The following is a 17,788-nucleotide window of genomic DNA, read 5'->3' as shown; positions in this document are numbered from 1 at the left end:
GTGCACATCTTGTGTACACAATCATACAATCAATCATAAGATGGATTGTATGACTGATTGTAAGATGGATTGTATGCAGATTGTGAGCACATCTTGTGTACAAAATCATGCAGCAGATGGATTGTATGACTGATTGTATGATGGATTGTGTGTAGATTGTGTGTCCAAAAACCACCAAGGACTGCCAGGGATTTCAAGGGAAATTGTACACAATCATGAGTGCAATCGATCTTAAGATCGATCTTTCTGATGTATGGCCAGCTTTACTCCTGAAAAATAATATTTTATAAAGGTCGGAATATCTGGCAATAATGCCGCCTCTTAAATGTCTTCCCCCAAGGTTTGTATCGGAGTTCAACTGAAGCACTTTCACCTAAAAACGCTTTTATTGCCAATAGGTGCCCCAAAACCGCACCTTCACCTGAATACAAAATATCATTTGTGTCAAATTTGCTGGGGACAGGAAAATTTCTCCAATCAAGATAAAATTTTGCACACGGGTTATTGTTATAGACCCACAACTTTTCAGTAATGTTGGAATTCCAAACGCGCAATTTTGGACCCAACTTTCCTGTAGCATTAGCGTATCATTCACACAGTCATAACGGATGTGACAAAAGTGTGCGTCTCTGAATCAGGCCCCTAAGCATTGTACACAATTTTGTTTTTCATTGGATTTTACATGGTAATGGCCACTTTGATGCCCTGCCCAGACAGAACTTATTTTTTAACCCACCCATGGATTTCTTGTTATATGGAAAGTAACTAACGTTCCTTTCCTGGATTGCCCTTTCTGAGTTATAAGCGACCCCCCAGGGGGGTTTTATAGAAGATATACAGTATGTAGGTGGACATTCAACATAAAATGGTCAACCTGATTTAGGGTAACAGATGCAAAAAGTAACCAGCTAAAATATCGACAATTTGTAAGGTCAACAGGTGCAAAACATCGATATAACAGTGGCGTTTTTTTTAACCTATGGGCTGCAGGACTGCAGCCCCCCGGCCAAAATCTGTCACTGTGATCGGTGTTAGTGAAAACAGATGCAGTCTGCGTGACTGCACTGGCTTCACTGTGACTGGCGGTGACTTCTTATTGGAAGTCCCACCTGCCAATCACCCAAGGCAGTCCCACTGGGAACTGATCCCTCCCTCGGGCTGCCTTTTTGGCTTCTATGGGCTGCAGCAGAAGAGGTTGATACTGCGCATGCGCTGGTCCCAGTGCCTGCTATCTACATTGTACATGTCCCGGGACCGCGGAGGGGACTGGGAGCAGCCAGCGGATGAGTGGGGTTGCCGGCATTGCACCCAGAGGCAACCCTCCTCCTAAAATCAGGTAGGAGCTGCTGCTGGTCAACACACATTTTTGGGGGGTCAAATCTTGTATGACTGGTAATATGTGACCACCATCAGTAAAAAGGTATACCCTCGCAGGCTTGCTTTGCTCGCCACATTTGGGCATGGTGGTTCTCACCGCTAATGCTGCACTCGTCACAAGCTACTAGTCCCAATCTCAGTCCACATGTATAATAAATCAAACAAATGTTAGGAAAACATAAATAAAAAACATGACCACTGTCACATGAAACTTTTCTCGGTGGAACTTTTGTACCCGTTGAACAAATGCAGATCATATGGTGACAACTTATTGGCTGTCACCCTACATTAGGTGTGGCCAACCTTTAGCTCTTCAGCTGTTGTGAAACTCCAAGTCCCAGCATGCATTGCCACAATTTAGCTATTATGAAATGCAAGAACTTTGGCAAAGCATGCTGGGACTTGTAGTTTCCCAACCTATGGAGAACCATAGGTTGGCCATGCCTGACCTAGACACTGTCTGTCTATCATCCAGATACCCCAGAGGCAGATTTTCCAAGGCAACCTATGCTTCTGCCTAGGGCCCAGCAGGTCTTAAGGGCCCCATAAAGATATCCTGGCCATCCAGAAACGTTCCCAGAGGAGCAATGTACAAGTAGCAGGTGACATTATGACATCACGTGGACCCACCCACACTTTCAAAGTCATTGTGATAGGATAAAAAAATGCTTGGGCACACAAAATAGTTTTAGCCGCTGTATGTGGGCAGTCAGGTTACTTTACATGGGACACAGGTATTACGCCTACTTTCAAAAGACCTAGAACATGGTTCAGATTTGCACACGGTAGACTGCACACACCAAGGTACTCTATCCATGCTGGCTGCAACCAGCAGCAAAATATAGTAATTATAGTATGGTATCTTGCCTAGGACCTCATGTGGTCTAAGTCTGCCTCTGGGATATACCCTTCCCAGTCCCCACCTGAAAAATATTGGAGCTGCCACCACGGCAGTTAAGGCGTTAAAAAAAAAGCCATCAAGCACAAATCAATCCACTCGCATGAAAAAGGTTATTATTGATTCATTGATTCTAGAAACTTCTTTCAAGTGTCCTCTAAAGTAACGATACCCAGAGGATTATGTTTGGAAATTGTACGAGATGATGACCAACCAGCTGCAAGCAAAGGTCAGGTGACGTCTGAGAGCCCAGGAGGTTTCCGCCGCTGTCACGGAGTGTGCCGTTACTGATTCTAGAACCTCACATCCATTCCTCTTATACGCCTGTGAGATAACTTCCCTGATCCATCTTGTAAATGTGATTTTGGAAGGAGCGTATTCCTGATGTCGGCCTTCAGGAATTACAAAGAGATGCTCTGTCTTTCTGACATCCTCGGTTCTAGAACAACATATTCTCTAACCAGATCCAACATATTCCATTATTTTCTGTCCAAAATAAAAATCCTAACGCAGAATTTCTTGATTGACCTGAAACGTGGGGGCTTGTTTAATTGGGAGACTTAGGATTTCAGATGGGTGTTGCTAAGGGCAACCAATCAGATTATATCTTCTAGTAGGTGCTAAATAAAGGAAGTGATTCCGATTGGTTGCCCATAGCAACATTCAATCTTAAATATAACTCCCATCTTAGTAAATAGAACACCTTGGAGAGCATTTTAATCAAAATTGTGGCATTTGTTTGCACACCACCTTGTATGAGTGTGTGTTCATAAATGGTTCCTTGAACAATAAAGCTTGAATTTTACAAACTCCTCTGGTAGTCTGCCACAAAAAAAAAAAAAATAGGAAGTTGACTGTAAGCGACCGGGGTGCTGAGAGTTCAAATACTTGTCATGTCAGCAATTGTAAAATCAAATGAGGCTTTCATAGAGCCACAACAAATGATGGGGTCTAATTATAAAGCGGAGAAGTGAGACAGTGGAGAAGTTGCCTGTGGCAACCAATCATCCTTGAGATAACATTTATCCTATGCAATGTATACAGTTATAAATGAGCTGATTGGTTGCATGGACAACTTTTCCCCTGGCTCACTTCTCTACACTTTTTCACTGTTTCATGAATAGACTCCTTTTAAGCAAGGGCACCCTGGCAAAACGTTAACCTTCTGCCCCTCCCAACCCCCCATTCACACCAATACCCACTTTCCAGCCCCTCAAGTGAGGTGGCATCTTAGAGGTTCCACAGCCACCACCTGCAGGAAGTACAACAAGGATGTCTTCTGAATAGATTTCCTTTATTTTGTGATAGGCAGACTTATGCCACATCCACACGGGAAGCGGGAGTCTCTGTGCTGAGCGATGTAGTGTAGTACAGAACGCTCAGCACACAGCGATGTAGTGTAGTACAGAACGCTCAGCACACAGCGATGTAGTGTAGTACAGAACGCTCAGCACACAGCGATGTGTGCTGAGCGTTCTGGCACGACCAGGAGATGACTAGATTGATACTGCAGGCTTGATTGATCTAGCCTGGTGATAGCGGTGCTGCTGTATAGCCTGATGATGGTCCAGTCGGGGCAAAACGTCGCATATCTCTGTGCTGATGGTATCTTAGAATAAAAGTTGGTCTTTGTTTATGCTTTCAAACCGGTGAGTGCCCCTTCAATCTCTCTATACATTGGATTTCCGTTTTGGGGCCTACCTGGGAGTCACCCCAGGTGCTGCGAACTCTGAGTGTGGTCATATATGAACGTCATCCTGTAGTTCTGGGGTCAATCCCTATCCTACAACTACAGGTGCCCATACGTACAGATGAAGCCATCCTCATCTAGCCCTTTAATAGGATTAAATGAGTAATAGGATTACTCTGCTAATCCCCTACTCTGTATTGTTCTATGTATTGTATTGCTGCTGAGAACAATAGGATAGCCATGGCTCACCGTGGCTATCCAGAGACGGCGAGATGAGGATGGCTCCATCTATATCACACCTGTTAAAACAAATCACAGCAAATATAACTGTTGAAAACAATAAAATCTATTTAAAAACAACATATCCCTACCCAGGATCCGTCATTTCTGGGTAGCAATATACGCTACCCAGTAGGACCTCTAGCATTTATCCAGCTGTCTCCTGCAAGGCGGCTGACATTTTTGGAGGGACATTTTCAGCAGATTCCACACACACTGCCAGACCCATTGGAATCTGCAGAGACCATTGTTACGCCACTGTGTGACCCTCTTCCTCATCATTGTTACGCCACTGTGTGACCCTCTTCCTCATCATTGTTACGCCACTGTGTGACCCTCTTCCTCATGCCTTGGGTACTGCGTAGTTTCCTGCAAAAAAAAGACAAACCCGCCGCTTTTATGAACCAATTAGATGGTTATTTGCATCACAATGACATACTGTAAACCATTGAAAGCTTTGATCACCAAATGAATGAATTAGGGAGGAAGGTAACACGATGTGTCTAGTCCAGCGAGACTGGGTCTATTGTACACCTCATCTGGGAAATGAGACTGGGCAAGAAGATGAATTATTTTACAATAGAGACAAATGTCTCCCAGTGTTTCTCTTCACAAAAGGTGACAGTCTCGGCTAGGTGTGATAAATACTGTAGCATATTTCCAACTTGCATCGTGTGTCCTTGGTACTGTATGGAAAAGAGCAGCGAAGTAAATGAAGATGAAGCATTCCGGAGCCAGGCAATGAGTCAAATGAATGTGTTCCGCGGTGCAATGCTAGATATAAAAGAAAATAAAAAACTGGTGTGATGCATTCAAAAAGAGTGACGCTATAAAGAAACAGCTGCTCACCTGATTAAGGCGATTAATGCCACTTTTACATAGCATTGCTGGGTCACACCCGTCATTTTGTATCTGGCTTCAAAACGGGTGAAACCCTGCTCGAGACCTCTTTACCAGGGCGTCTGCACCCAACAATAATGCTAGGTGGGTGACATCACTGGAGGCGGGTCCAGAGTCGGCACTGGGAGATGAGATCATCTCCCAGCGCGGGCTGTTGTCTCATTGCTGTGAACCGGTCCCGGATCACATTGACCACCGGTTACCCAGTGTCTATGTCAACATTCGGGACAAAAAGGACAAAAAAAAAAAACAAGCTTTATCGACCTTCAGAGATCAACCCAATAAACGTATCCGGATAAATTTTGTCACTTTTTTAGGTTCTGTTTTGTCATTACTTTTTTAGAAACAAGGGACATCTTATCCTGTGTTCCCACCCCACACATTCTTTCCAGCACTTGTACTTTATCTTGTTTATATAGTGGCACGTTAAGTATATTTTAATTACGTACATTTTTTATTAAAAGTTACATTTCATTAACAATAATTATTGCGCGTGGCCTTCTAGCAGAGTTCTTGCTTGCTCTGTCCTTGTTGATCACCAGTCTTGTACGCTCAGCAACACCACCAATATATAGTATCTATTCAGCTCTAGTATTTGGAAAAAGTGGCTAAACCAGTGCAGATAAACCTCATTCATGTTACTATAGGTCCTTTGTTGCCCCCTGAGTTTTCAGCTTTATTTTCTCTTCGGCTCTGGATTGATGTTTATTTGTTTATTGTTCATAGTCTTTGCAGTTCCAACGGTACCGTTCAATCTGGGGGTTCCCATCAGAGGCAGATTTACCACAAGGCAACCCAGACACCTGCCTAGGGCCCAGCAGGCCCATTGGGGCCCTATAAATATATTCTGGCTGTCCAAAATGTTCCCAAAGGAGCATTGCGCATCACATGGACCCACCCACTTTCCCAAAGTAAGTTCCTTTGATGTTCTTTGAGAGGATAAAAAATATTTGGACACAAATAATAGTTCCAGCCACTGTATGTGGGCAGTCAGATTACTCTAAATGTGACACAGGTGTGAGGCCTACTTCAAAAAGATCGAGAGCCTGATTCAGATTTGTACGCAATGCCGATGTTCACACAGCCGAGCATTGATCGCTAAACTGTGCAGGTGCCAAGTAAAATATAGTGCTAAAGCCAGTATCTTGACTAGGGCCCCATGAGGTCTAAAGCCACCTCTGGCTCCGATCGGTGATTTGACCTGCTGGCCATGAACATTTTCACTTCTATTTTCTACTAAATGTGTCACTTGCATTTTGTTGGTTGAAAGGTCAAATTAAATGGTGGCAAAGGTCAAACATGATCTAAAAAATGTCAGCAATGGTGTGCTGACTATTTATAACCAACTAGTTAAATGCCTGTCAAAATGACGGCTCCTGCAATGTACGTTCACTTTGAGCTGTGACAGTTTTACTTTCACTTTGAGCTGTGCATTTTAGCCCACAAACGCTTCGCCCACCCCCTCTCCCTATCTGCTCCTATCTCTGTCTTTACAGCTCCCTCTCTATATATCCAGCAAGTTTTAAACAGATCTGTGTCCCTGCAAAAAAATTGCTTTCACTTTCAGTTATGCGCAAAAAGGAGTAATTTGGTCAGTCAAGTGGGTTAGGGTTACAAAGTCACATTCTTAGAAGTGCAGCCTGTAAGCTGTGCTCAGTTCCCACTCTCAGATGAGCGAGTGCTACCCTCAGTCATGCATGCATACACACAACATGCATACACACAACATGCATACACACAACATGCATACACATAACATGCATACATCTCAGTTCTCCCGTTTAAGTTGTTTTTGTATATTTCTACATGATTCTTAAAAAATATCACAGTGCAATATAGTGGCGTAGCTACATATATGGCAGACCCTGCGGCGGCTTGGAGGAGCGGCACCAGTGGGGTCTGCGGTGGGCACTGCTGGCTGAGTCCCGCTCATTACATATGCACAGGGTGGGGACATGCTCATTAAATATGCCCTGCGCCAGGTCCCCGCTCATTAGATATGCACGGAGCGGGACCAGCTTGGCGCTCACTGCTGCCTGGGTTGCCTATCAGCTCAGCCAGCGGCGCCTGTAGTCCATCGCCTCGCCCATTCTTTGGGGGAGCAGAACTTTTTTGGCAGGGGGGAGAAAATAATTCTAGCTACGCCACTGGTGCAATATCACCAATGTTACAAGCACAGGAAAATAAATACACAGACAATATCCCAAATATAAGGCAGCGTAAGCGCAGATGTTGCTCTATAATACCCCTCTTACGCCGCTGCAAAACCCCAGGTTTTTCCCTCATGGACCCGGATCAGCGGAGGTGTAAAAGGGGTTAACCTGTGTCCCTTTACACAGGACTTCTACCCAGGTCCTGACCAGGGTAGAACATGGGCAGGACCCGGGTATAGGGCAGTGTAAACGGGTAGGCCGGGTCATTGAACCCGTTAAAAGCAATGGGGGAAGCCCAACCTCAGGACCTACGATCAGTATGGAGGTCGCACTGTGCAGACAGCAGCAGAGGTGAATGGATACACCGTACGAGTGCAGCCATTGTATGAAGGACACAATTCTATGTAACGGAGAAAGGAGGGAAACATATTTGAATCAATGGCATTAAGCAAATTTAATTTTGATGATGATTAATTGCTAAATCTATGCAGACAATAAATTTTCATGGTTATGAGTGTATTACGAATATATTATACGCATGTTTTCATTGCCATTAACTCCTATTATGTATATTATTGATACCATAGTAATTCATTGATTGATGAGCATGGAGTAATTAGTGCTGTGAGACGGGTGATTCATCGAAATTAAGCAATTATATTAGACAATATCACAAGTTACTTATTTGAAGTGGATTATGCAGGAAGCGTCGTGTGACAAGTGACTGAACGCCTGACGTACTGACAATAGAGCCGTCACAGAAGGTGAGCAAACTGCAATTGCTCACACGAGTGTGTGCTACAACGCCATGTACTAAGAACGCAGGATGCAGGCAGTGCGGCGGCTTGTGCATTGCCGAGCACCTGGTCTGTCCTCAGTCATTCTATGTCCACTGCAGAGTGCACTGGTCACTGGAAGGCGGAGAGAGTAGGGATATGGGAGGAAGTATACGTCCTGAGGCTGTCAGTCCCTTTATGCCAACTGCAGAGCGCTCTGGTCACTGGAAGGCTGAGAGAGTAGGGATATGGGAGGAAGGATACGTCCTGAGGCTGTCAGTCCCTGTATGTCCACTGCAGAGTGCATTGGTCACTGGAAGGCGGAGAGAGTAGGGATACGGGAGGAAGGATACGTACTGAGGCTGTCAGTCCCTGTATGCCAACTGCAGAGTGCACTGGAAGGCTGAGAGAGTAGGGATATGGGAGGAAGGATACGTACTGAGGCTGTCAGTCCCTGTATGCCAACTGCAGAGTGCACTGGTCACTGGAAGGCTGAGAGAGTAGGGATATGGGAGGAAGGATACGTCCTGAGGCTGTCAGTCCCTGTATGCCAACTGCAGAGTGCTCTGGTCACTGGAAGGCTGAGAGAGTAGGGATATGGGGGGAAGGATACGTCCTGAGGCTGTCAGTCCCTGTATGCCAACTGCAGAGTGCTCCGGTCACTGAAAGGCTGAGAGAGTAGGGATACGGGAGGAAGGATACGTCCTGAGGCTGTCAGTCGCTGTATGCCAACTGCAGAGTGCTCCGGTCACTGAAAGGCTGAGAGAGTAGGGATACGGGAGGAAGGATACGTCCTGAGGCTGTCAGTCCCTGTACGTCAACTGCAGAGCGCTCCGGTCACTGAAAGGCTGAGAGAGTAGGGATGTGGGAGGAAGGATACGTCCTGAGGCTGTCAGTCCCTGTACGCCAACTGCAGAGTGCTCCGGTCACTGAAAGGCTGAGAGAGTAGGGATACGGGAGGAAGGATCGTCCTGAGGCTGTCAGTCCCTGTATGCCAACTGCAGAGTGCTCCGGTCACTGAAAGGCTGAGAGAGTAGGGATGTGGGAGGAAGGATACGTCCTGAGGCTGTCAGTCCCTGTACGCCAACATCAGAGTGCTCCGGTCACTGAAAGGCTGAGAGAGTAGGGATACGGGAGGAAGGATACGTCCTGAGGCTGTCAGTCCCTGTATGCCAACTGTAGAGTGCTCCGGTCACTGAAAGGCTGAGAGAGTAGGGATATGGGAGGAAGGATACGTCCTGAGGCTGTCAGTCCCTGTATGCCAACTGCAGAGTGCTCCGGTCACTGAAAGGCTGAGAGAGTAGGGATATGGGAGGAAGGATACGTCCTGAGGCTGTCAGTCCCTGTACGCCAACTACAGAGTGCTCCGGTCACTGAAAGGCTGAGAGAGTAGGGATATGGGAGGAAGGATACGTCCTGAGGCTGTCAGTCCCTGTACGCCAACTGCAGAGTGCTCCGGTCACTGAAAGGCTGAGAGAGTAGGGATGTGGGAGGAAGGATACGTCCTGAGGCTGTCAGTCCCTGTATGCCAACTGTAGAGTGCTCCGGTCACTGAAAGGCTGAGAGAGTAGGGATGTGGGAGTAAGGATACGTCCTGAGGCCGTCAGTCACTGCTCTATGCTGATTACCTGAGACTCCTGTCATCCTGCGCTAATGCTGTAGTCTATTATTGCAGAGTGGATGGTGATTGGAACACTGAAAGAGGTGCATGCTGGGAGCAACAAAACCATTGTCTGTAGCACCTGAAGGATTATGGTGGATACAGGAATAAGCCCCTATGGGTGGTGAGATGCTTTCAGCCTGAGCTCTGCTGGTGCATTGTACAGCTAGATAAGAAAAACATTAAAACAGAGTTTTTATCTAAAACATGTTCTTGGGATCTGTCATAGTTACAGAGATTACATTGTTAGCAGAGCATCGACCAACAAACCTAGGGTCTGATTCAGGTCGGCTTGCTGGGCAGCGTATATTCGCTGCCTAGTGAGAACCTTAATGGCCTCCTGCCTTGGGACCCCCCTCCTTGAGGTTGTGTTTCCTAGTGACCACCTACCCAGCTTCCTGCCCTTAATTCATGATCTCTGATCAAATGTCTGTAGACACAATGTAAGACGAAGGTTATGTAGAGAACAACAACATTGGACTATTTGTGGATGTCAGTCAATAGGATTAGGGGTACACACACACACACACACATATACATACACACATACATACATACATACATACATACACACACACACACATACATATACACATACATACATACATACACACACACACACACACACATACACACACACACACACACACACACACACACACATACATACATACATACACACACATACATACACACACACACACACACACACATACATACATACACACATACATACATACATACACACACATACACACACACACACACACACACACACACATACACACACATACACACACATACACACACACACATACATACACACACACATACATACATACATACATACATACACACACACACACATACATACACACACACACATACATACACACACACACACATACATACATACATACATACACACACACATACATACACATACACACACACACACACACACACATACATACACACACACACATACATACACACATACGGCCAGATGCACTAAGCTTCAGAAGTGATACAATGGAGAGTGATAAAGAACCAACCAATCAGCTCCTACCTCACATTTCTCAAACACAGTCTGTGACATGGCAGGTAGGATCTGATTGGTTGGTGGTTTATCACTCTCCAGTTTATCACTTTTAACGCTTAGTGCATCTGGCCCATAAACTGGCACCAGCTGTGGGGAGTTTCTATTCTCTGGTTTCCTCACACAGTCCAAACCTGTCCAAGTAATAACTGGCTGCTGACACAAAGGCACGCGGTCCGCTTGATGTTTCCTATGTCCTCAGAACTGGTCAATGTGGACAATGCTGCCGTGCTAACTACAGACGTAGCCGGCTGCACCAATCCTCCATGTCACAGTTCGGACATGTGCGCCAAAAGCACTCCGTGCGCATGTGTCAAATTCGCACCCGTGATTCATTAAAATACATTCGCCGGCAGCCTGGCACAGTGTACCGTGTTGCAGGTGCGACTTGATGCGCCAACCGGGCGCTAGCAGCCATATTGTGGCCATGGTGAGCGTGGCTACACCTGTGTTAGGTCTTGTATTAGCGATATCAGAGAAAGGCATGGTCGATGTAATGAACATACTGACATTTCATCAGTGTGGACATTCAGGTCGGCGGCGGAACCCTCGTACACGTGTGGCAGAGAACTGGCACCGGGAGCTGCAATAGGGCAGGGATGATGTGGATAATTAAATCTTACCTGTAAAGAGCTGCAAGTCACTGGTCAGTACCGCCAGTGACCCCTAGAGGCCAGTAGACAGACCAAATTACTTTGTGTGCTTAATTTATTTTTTTATATGTCGTAACAGAAAGTGAAAGCAATTTTGCAGGGACACTGGTATGTTTCAAACTTTCTGGATATGGAGTGAGAGAACTGTGAAGACAGAGATTGGAGGTAGGAGCAGGTGGGGACTGGGGGTGGGGTGGAGAGTTTGCGGGCCCGGGTAGGGAGATGAGAGGCTGCCACCGCAGCACAGCCTTTCTCCCCAGCTCAGGGCACGCTGCTCAGTCTTTCCCCCCTCTCTCTCTCTCCCCCTTATTTTTTCCACAAGGGGGCGTGGCCACACCCTCCAAAAAGCCCCTCCCGTCCTTTTTATCAGGGCCCAGCCAACCTATCGGCGCCCCTGTATGTCACAATACACTGAACTGGGCCCAATCAGCACTTTGTAGGCGGGATGCAAATAACCCCTTCCAGTCTCTCAGTGATGTCATCCAATCTCTTCCTGCACTGGTCCTGCAGTCTCTCATACTCGGTTTCCATGTTACGTATGGCAGCCTGGTGCAGTGTGATCACCTCTGTGGCATGAAGGTCTCTCACGCTGTGCTCCTTATGGGCTACGGGTGTTCGATGCTTGCGGTCATTATAGATAAGTCGGAATGATCCGTGTATATCGTCCGCCCGGGCACTTTGATGTTTAAAATGTTCCAGTTTCTTCTTCACTTCTTGCTTTATTTTTTTCATTGTTAAGCACAATTCCTTCTGACTGTGATCTCTTTCCAAATCTTTAATCTGTGGAATATAAAAATGGAGAAAATAAGAATACAGAGAACAGAACATTACATTCAAAAGAACATTTCTAATAAACTCATTACAGATATTTGGAATTATGAAACATAAAAAAAAAAAAAAAAAGTAAAAGAACAAAGGCAAAAATGTAATATACTAAAAGCTAAATTATAACAAAGATGATTGTTTTGTTGCAATATGGTATTCTACATATAAAATGTAGCAAACCATAATGCCCATTACATATTCCATCATAATTCCCAGTACACACTATGTCACACACCACAATGCCCATTACACATTATGCCACACACCATAATGCCCATTACACATTATGGCACACACCGTTATGTCCATTACACATTATGCCACACACCATAATGCCCATATCACATTATGACACACAGTAATGACTATTACACATTATGCCACACACCATAATGCCCATATCACATTATGCCACACACCATAATGCCCATATCACATTATGACACACACAGTAATGACTATTACACATTATGCCACACATTACAATGCCCATATTATTTTTTGTGGGGGTAATGTGTTATTTTCCCTTTTGTTGCACTATACCCCCTTCTTTGGGTGCAGGTCTGTTGCGCATGTTAATGTTACACCCATGTACAGTAGATTACAAAAAGCTTTTCAGCTTTCAAAGTAGATCACAGACTAAAAGGGCCAAATGTAACAGGGTGGGAGAATCAGAATATGAAGAGCTTTTGGAAGAGTTTTCCATTTTTTTTTTAAAGCAGCAATCGTGTACACGGAAAAATCAGGTTGATTTTGCCATATAAATTATTGCAGCTTTAAAAAAAAAAAAAAAATGGGCTACCCCTCTGAAAATCTCTCACTGTCTGATTACTATTGCCCTATTACATGTGGCCCCAAAAGTGTATTCACTGCTACCTTAACCTATCGAGAGGTGAGCTCTCCAATGCTTATGGGTACTCACTGGTGTATGCCATGACGTAGCGTTAAAGTGCTCTTAGTGAAAGCCTATTGGACGAGATGGGCCAAGTGGTTGTTATCTGCCGTCACATTCTATGTTAACTATTACATGTGCATACGCCAGGTGCCTTTGGCCACGGCGAACAGACTGTTCGCTGGGTACAGGCACCCAAGGCTGCAGCCGGGGGGCGACGGCGTATAGTCGCGCCCATGAAACTGCCAGCGTTTCATGGGCGTTCCCATGGAAATCGTCTGGTGACGTGGGCGGGCAGCTGACCTCACCGGATGTCAGCTGCCCGCCCACTTCCTTCTGAATGCCCCCACACATCTAAGCTTACCTCGGAGTAACCTTAGATGTGCGTGCACCTTCCACATCATTTGATGGTCGTCAACCATCAAATGAGGTGGGTGTTTCCCCACAGCCTGCAAATGGATAATTATGTTAAACATCCATTCGCAGCCCGTGCGTACGAACGCGGCGTGCGATGAGGGGGGGGGGGTATGCATATCGGCATTCACAGGGAGGCATCTGGTGGAATTAGCAGCCTTGCGAGTTAACCAGAATAAGGTCCATAGTGTATACTCTGCGCTGCACAGCAGGACTCCTCAGTGATGGGAGAATCCAGAATCCAGGATCACACGTGACTGCGAATGAGACAACAAAGGGCCCTGATAACAATGACTACACTAATCAGACTGCATACAGAGCGCAAGCTGAGCTGGAAATGATTCCGGAATACTAATTTACAGCACTCAGTGCCCATACTGTGGGCCTGATTCAGACCTGTTTGCTTGGCTGCATATGTTCACTGTCCAAACCCCCCCCCCCCGCCAATCGAATCCCCTCATTAGTATGCGAGGGGAAGTGTTAGTGAACACATCCTCTCGCATACAAAGAGGAGAATCCATTCGATGGTTGCTCACCATCGAATGACTTCTCTAGCATCTTTTCCAGCGGCCGCTATCCACCGAATTCAGGGCGGGCGCTGATGTCACGTGACCTGCCGCCTGGACACCCCTGCCTCCGCGTCCCCCTGCTTCAGCCCCCTTCCTGCCCCTCCTGGAGCGAAGGGGCCGGGGATGTGCACATGCGCATACGGAAAACCCTGACCATCGGAGACGGGGACAAATTCGGCCCCGCTACGAGCAGGTCTGAATCGGTCCTTGTATACAAAGGAGTACATTTACTAAGATAGGAGTTCTAGTTCAGATAATATGTTGCTAATGGCAACCGATTAGATACTATCTATTATCTTCTAGAAGGTGCTTAATAAACAGGAAGTAGAATCTGGGGGCAGGAGATTTAAAAAAACCTATGGAAATTAATGGGTGGCCACTGATTGGCTGAGAGCTGCTGCCCATTCATTTGAATAGGAGTTTTGAAATCTTCTGCCCGCCACTGGCAGTTCCCTGGGAGTCCTACATGCTAGAAATTCACTAGGGTTGCCTACCCTCCCGGAATGGCCGGGAAGATCCCGAAAATCGGGTCCTCCTCCCAGCCCCGCAGAAAGGTGGGCAGCCCTCCCGAATTCTAGGGGACCCCCATAGTAACCCCTGATTGCGGCGTCTTCCCCCTTACCTCTGCATTTAAGTGCAGCAATCCGTGGGTCCACAATCGCATCATTTTAGCCCCGCCCCCTCCACGGAGATCCGTGAATTGGGGTATTTTACATCCTGGGGGTGTGGCTTAATGACATCATGCACAAGCACCGCCCCCAAACTGCAGCTGGAATTCTCCTCTCCGGGCTTCTCCCAGAGAGGAGACTAATAAAGTCGGCAACCCTGTGTAGCCCTCCTGGGGGACGTTAAGGGGAATCAGGTCTGACGTGTGTATGGGGGCTTTAACGCTGAACTTGGCACACTTGGAAGTAATAGAAAGGGGAGAAAGTTACTATTGGATGAACTACGTATGTTCATTTGAATGGCATTCACTGTGTAGATGGCATATGCCACACTGGTTGCCACAGTAAATATTCTAAAACATCTGAAATATTTATCATCATATAAAAAATCTAGGTTCCAGAAGAGGCAGTATACCTGCTCGTGCCACAATAGGTTCCGGTCTGAAGCTAGCTCTCGGAGCTGGTCATGCAGGCCACGGATATGTAGGCCGAGGTCCTGGATGTCATCAAGGCTTCTCCTGGGGCGGTAACCATTGGAGACCAACGTGTCCTTCTGTATGTTCTGAGGAGAGATGCTTTGCTCATCTTCAGAGGCAGACTGTAACACCGTGTCCTATTAACGGACGATAGAACACTAATGTCAGTTATAACATGGTAGCAGAATTACATTGTAATATGTGCACAGTTTTACATGGGGTGTGGTATGCGACTCGTCCGGCACCCTTTACATGTAACTTGTACATTTTCACGTTATCACCAAACAAGCCTGTTATCGGCCATGTTGGAATGTCCCGCGACTGAAGATCTCAGCAGGTTCTCTTGACCATTGTAGACGCCGTCTCCTCGTAAACCCTTTTTTATTACGTTTAAGTCCTATTTGTAGCTTCCTGGGATTGCACAGAGGGAAAGTGAATATGGTCGGACCCTTCTGAACGATATCGTTTAAAAAATTGCATAGTGTTTATGGGGCTTTACACATATTTTCCTATTGCAGATACAGGTGTTGAATAAAATGTAACCCCTTGATTGCCAACGTTGCGGTGAGTGATCCTCAAAAGATCCGCTAAAAAAGCCAGCGCTGCTCCCAGCGACTGTTCCTTCAGTATAAATAAGTACAGATACAGGTTGAGTATCCCTTATCCAAAGGGTTTTTCTCGGATTTTGGAATTTTTTATTATACTTACCTGGTCCCCTGATGGTCCTCCGACGTCCACGCTGTCCCCCAGCGCCGTTCAGGATTCTCCTCAGCAGCATCTCCAGTCCCAGGAGTGCATTGCGAGAGCATGCCTGTAACATCTCCGGTTTGCCCGCACCCCTGAGACCCGAGATGCCACTGAAGACGATCCCGGAGGCCGTTTTGGACATTGGGGGATGAGGTAAGTATGAAAAAAAAAAAGGGGATGGCCAAAAATATTCAGAAAAACCACGCTTTTCGGAATATTTCGGATTTTGGAATACACGGATAAGGGAGGCCCGACCTGTACAGCCAAGTCAAGTAACTGAAGTTTAGTTAAATATTGCACCCAAAAACAGAACAGTTGCTGTGAGCGGCACTGGCATTTATAACAGATATTTTGAGGATCTCCCGCAGCATCGTTGGCACTCAAAGGGTTACTAATAATGTTTGTTTGCCAGGTTTCACACCTACTTTGACAAATTCCCTTGGCACTCACAGGGTTACAGAAACCCTTCTCCTGCCAGAGTTCAGCCCAGGTATCGAATACAGAAATCTAATTGTGAAGTGTGAGGACAGAGCGTCTGTAGCAGGATGAAGCGTTTACGTCTATTCTCTATGACACAAAGCCGGAACGCTCACCATCCATCGCCAGTACACAGATTCTAGATGCTTCCATTCCAGGTAGGCTTCTAAGTAAGAATTCTCCGATCCTACAGGCTGCAGCAACTAGAGTGAGAGATGGTATAGTGAGGATACAACACGATCATATACAATGGGCAAAACCCAGCTCTGCACAGATCGCTCAGCACACACGCCGCGGTGTGCCTCAATGAGCGCCGAGCACGTCACGCAGCGAGAGAGGCCAGGTCACCCCATGGGTTAAGCTATCTCAGGACCAGCCTTTGCATTTGTATACCTTATATCAGGGGTTCCCAATCTTTTTTGAATCACGGCACCCTAGAGTATCAGAATTTTTTCACGGCACCCCTAGGCCCAAAAAAATGTAATTAGATAGGGTTTATATGCAATTCTTAGGGTCAGTTACGTGGTAAAGAGCAGGATTTGCTTCTGTTTGTACACATTTTATGATTGGCAGCCACCAGCACTGGTTTTGCTCATAAATAATTAACCAATAATAATTTGAGTTGGTCCTGGACCACCAACTCAGGGCACCCCTGCAAGTGTCCCAAGGCACCCCAGGGAGCCACGGCACACAGTTTGGGAACCACTGCCTTATATGCTTTTGTGTTATGCATGCTTTGTTCCCACCACCGTGTGGCGCTGCAGAGCACTGTGGCACCTTACAAGCTAAAAGACAACATTAATAACATATTCAAACTATTTTTTATAAAGTTGATTTATCCTCATATTATTCCATTACCACCCTCTCTGTTCCCCCGTACGTGGCCAGCTCATTCTTCATCCTGCATTATTTATTTGGGTATGGTCACAAAACGTTGGTCAACATTCATTGGGTCGACACCACTAGGTCGACATGGATTAGGTTGACAGGGTCGTTAAGTGGACACAAGCATTAGGTCGACATGGGCAAGGTTGACAGTCAAAAGGTTGACATGTTTATTTGACCCGAATGTTGACACAGTCGACATGGACACAGGTTAAAGTGTACTGCCTGCGCTCGCCATGCTTCAGGCTCGGCACACTACTTTATTCTCCCACCACACCCTAGTGGATGGTAGGGTATGAAATACCGCCTGTCGGCTCATAAACAGAGAAAAAGCCTATGTTGACCTTTTGATT

General features: G+C 46.2%; 1 protein-coding gene across 1 annotated transcript in view; it reads right to left on the bottom strand.

Moving 5' to 3' along the window:
* Nucleotides 1-10,874: 10,874 nt before the first annotated feature.
* TEDC1 (tubulin epsilon and delta complex 1) overlaps nt 10,875-17,788 on the bottom strand; it is a 30,645-nt gene continuing 23,731 nt past the window's right edge. Inside the window, exons 6-8 of the mRNA XM_083167728.1 lie at nt 16,667-16,753; nt 15,266-15,463; nt 10,875-12,265 (exon numbers count right to left, since the gene is read on the bottom strand). Of these exons, the coding sequence (XP_083023854.1) occupies nt 11,912-12,265; nt 15,266-15,463; nt 16,667-16,753 (639 nt within the window). The 3' untranslated portion in view covers nt 10,875-11,911. The remainder of the gene's footprint in view (nt 12,266-15,265; nt 15,464-16,666; nt 16,754-17,788) is intronic.

The sequence above is a fragment of the Crinia signifera genome, chromosome 12 (assembly GCF_055691185.1).
Source record: "Crinia signifera chromosome 12, ASM5569118v1, whole genome shotgun sequence".
NCBI classification, from domain to species: Eukaryota; Metazoa; Chordata; class Amphibia; order Anura; family Myobatrachidae; genus Crinia; species Crinia signifera.
The sequence above is the reverse complement of the archived record's forward strand: the minus strand, read 5'-3'. Positions and strand labels throughout refer to the sequence as shown.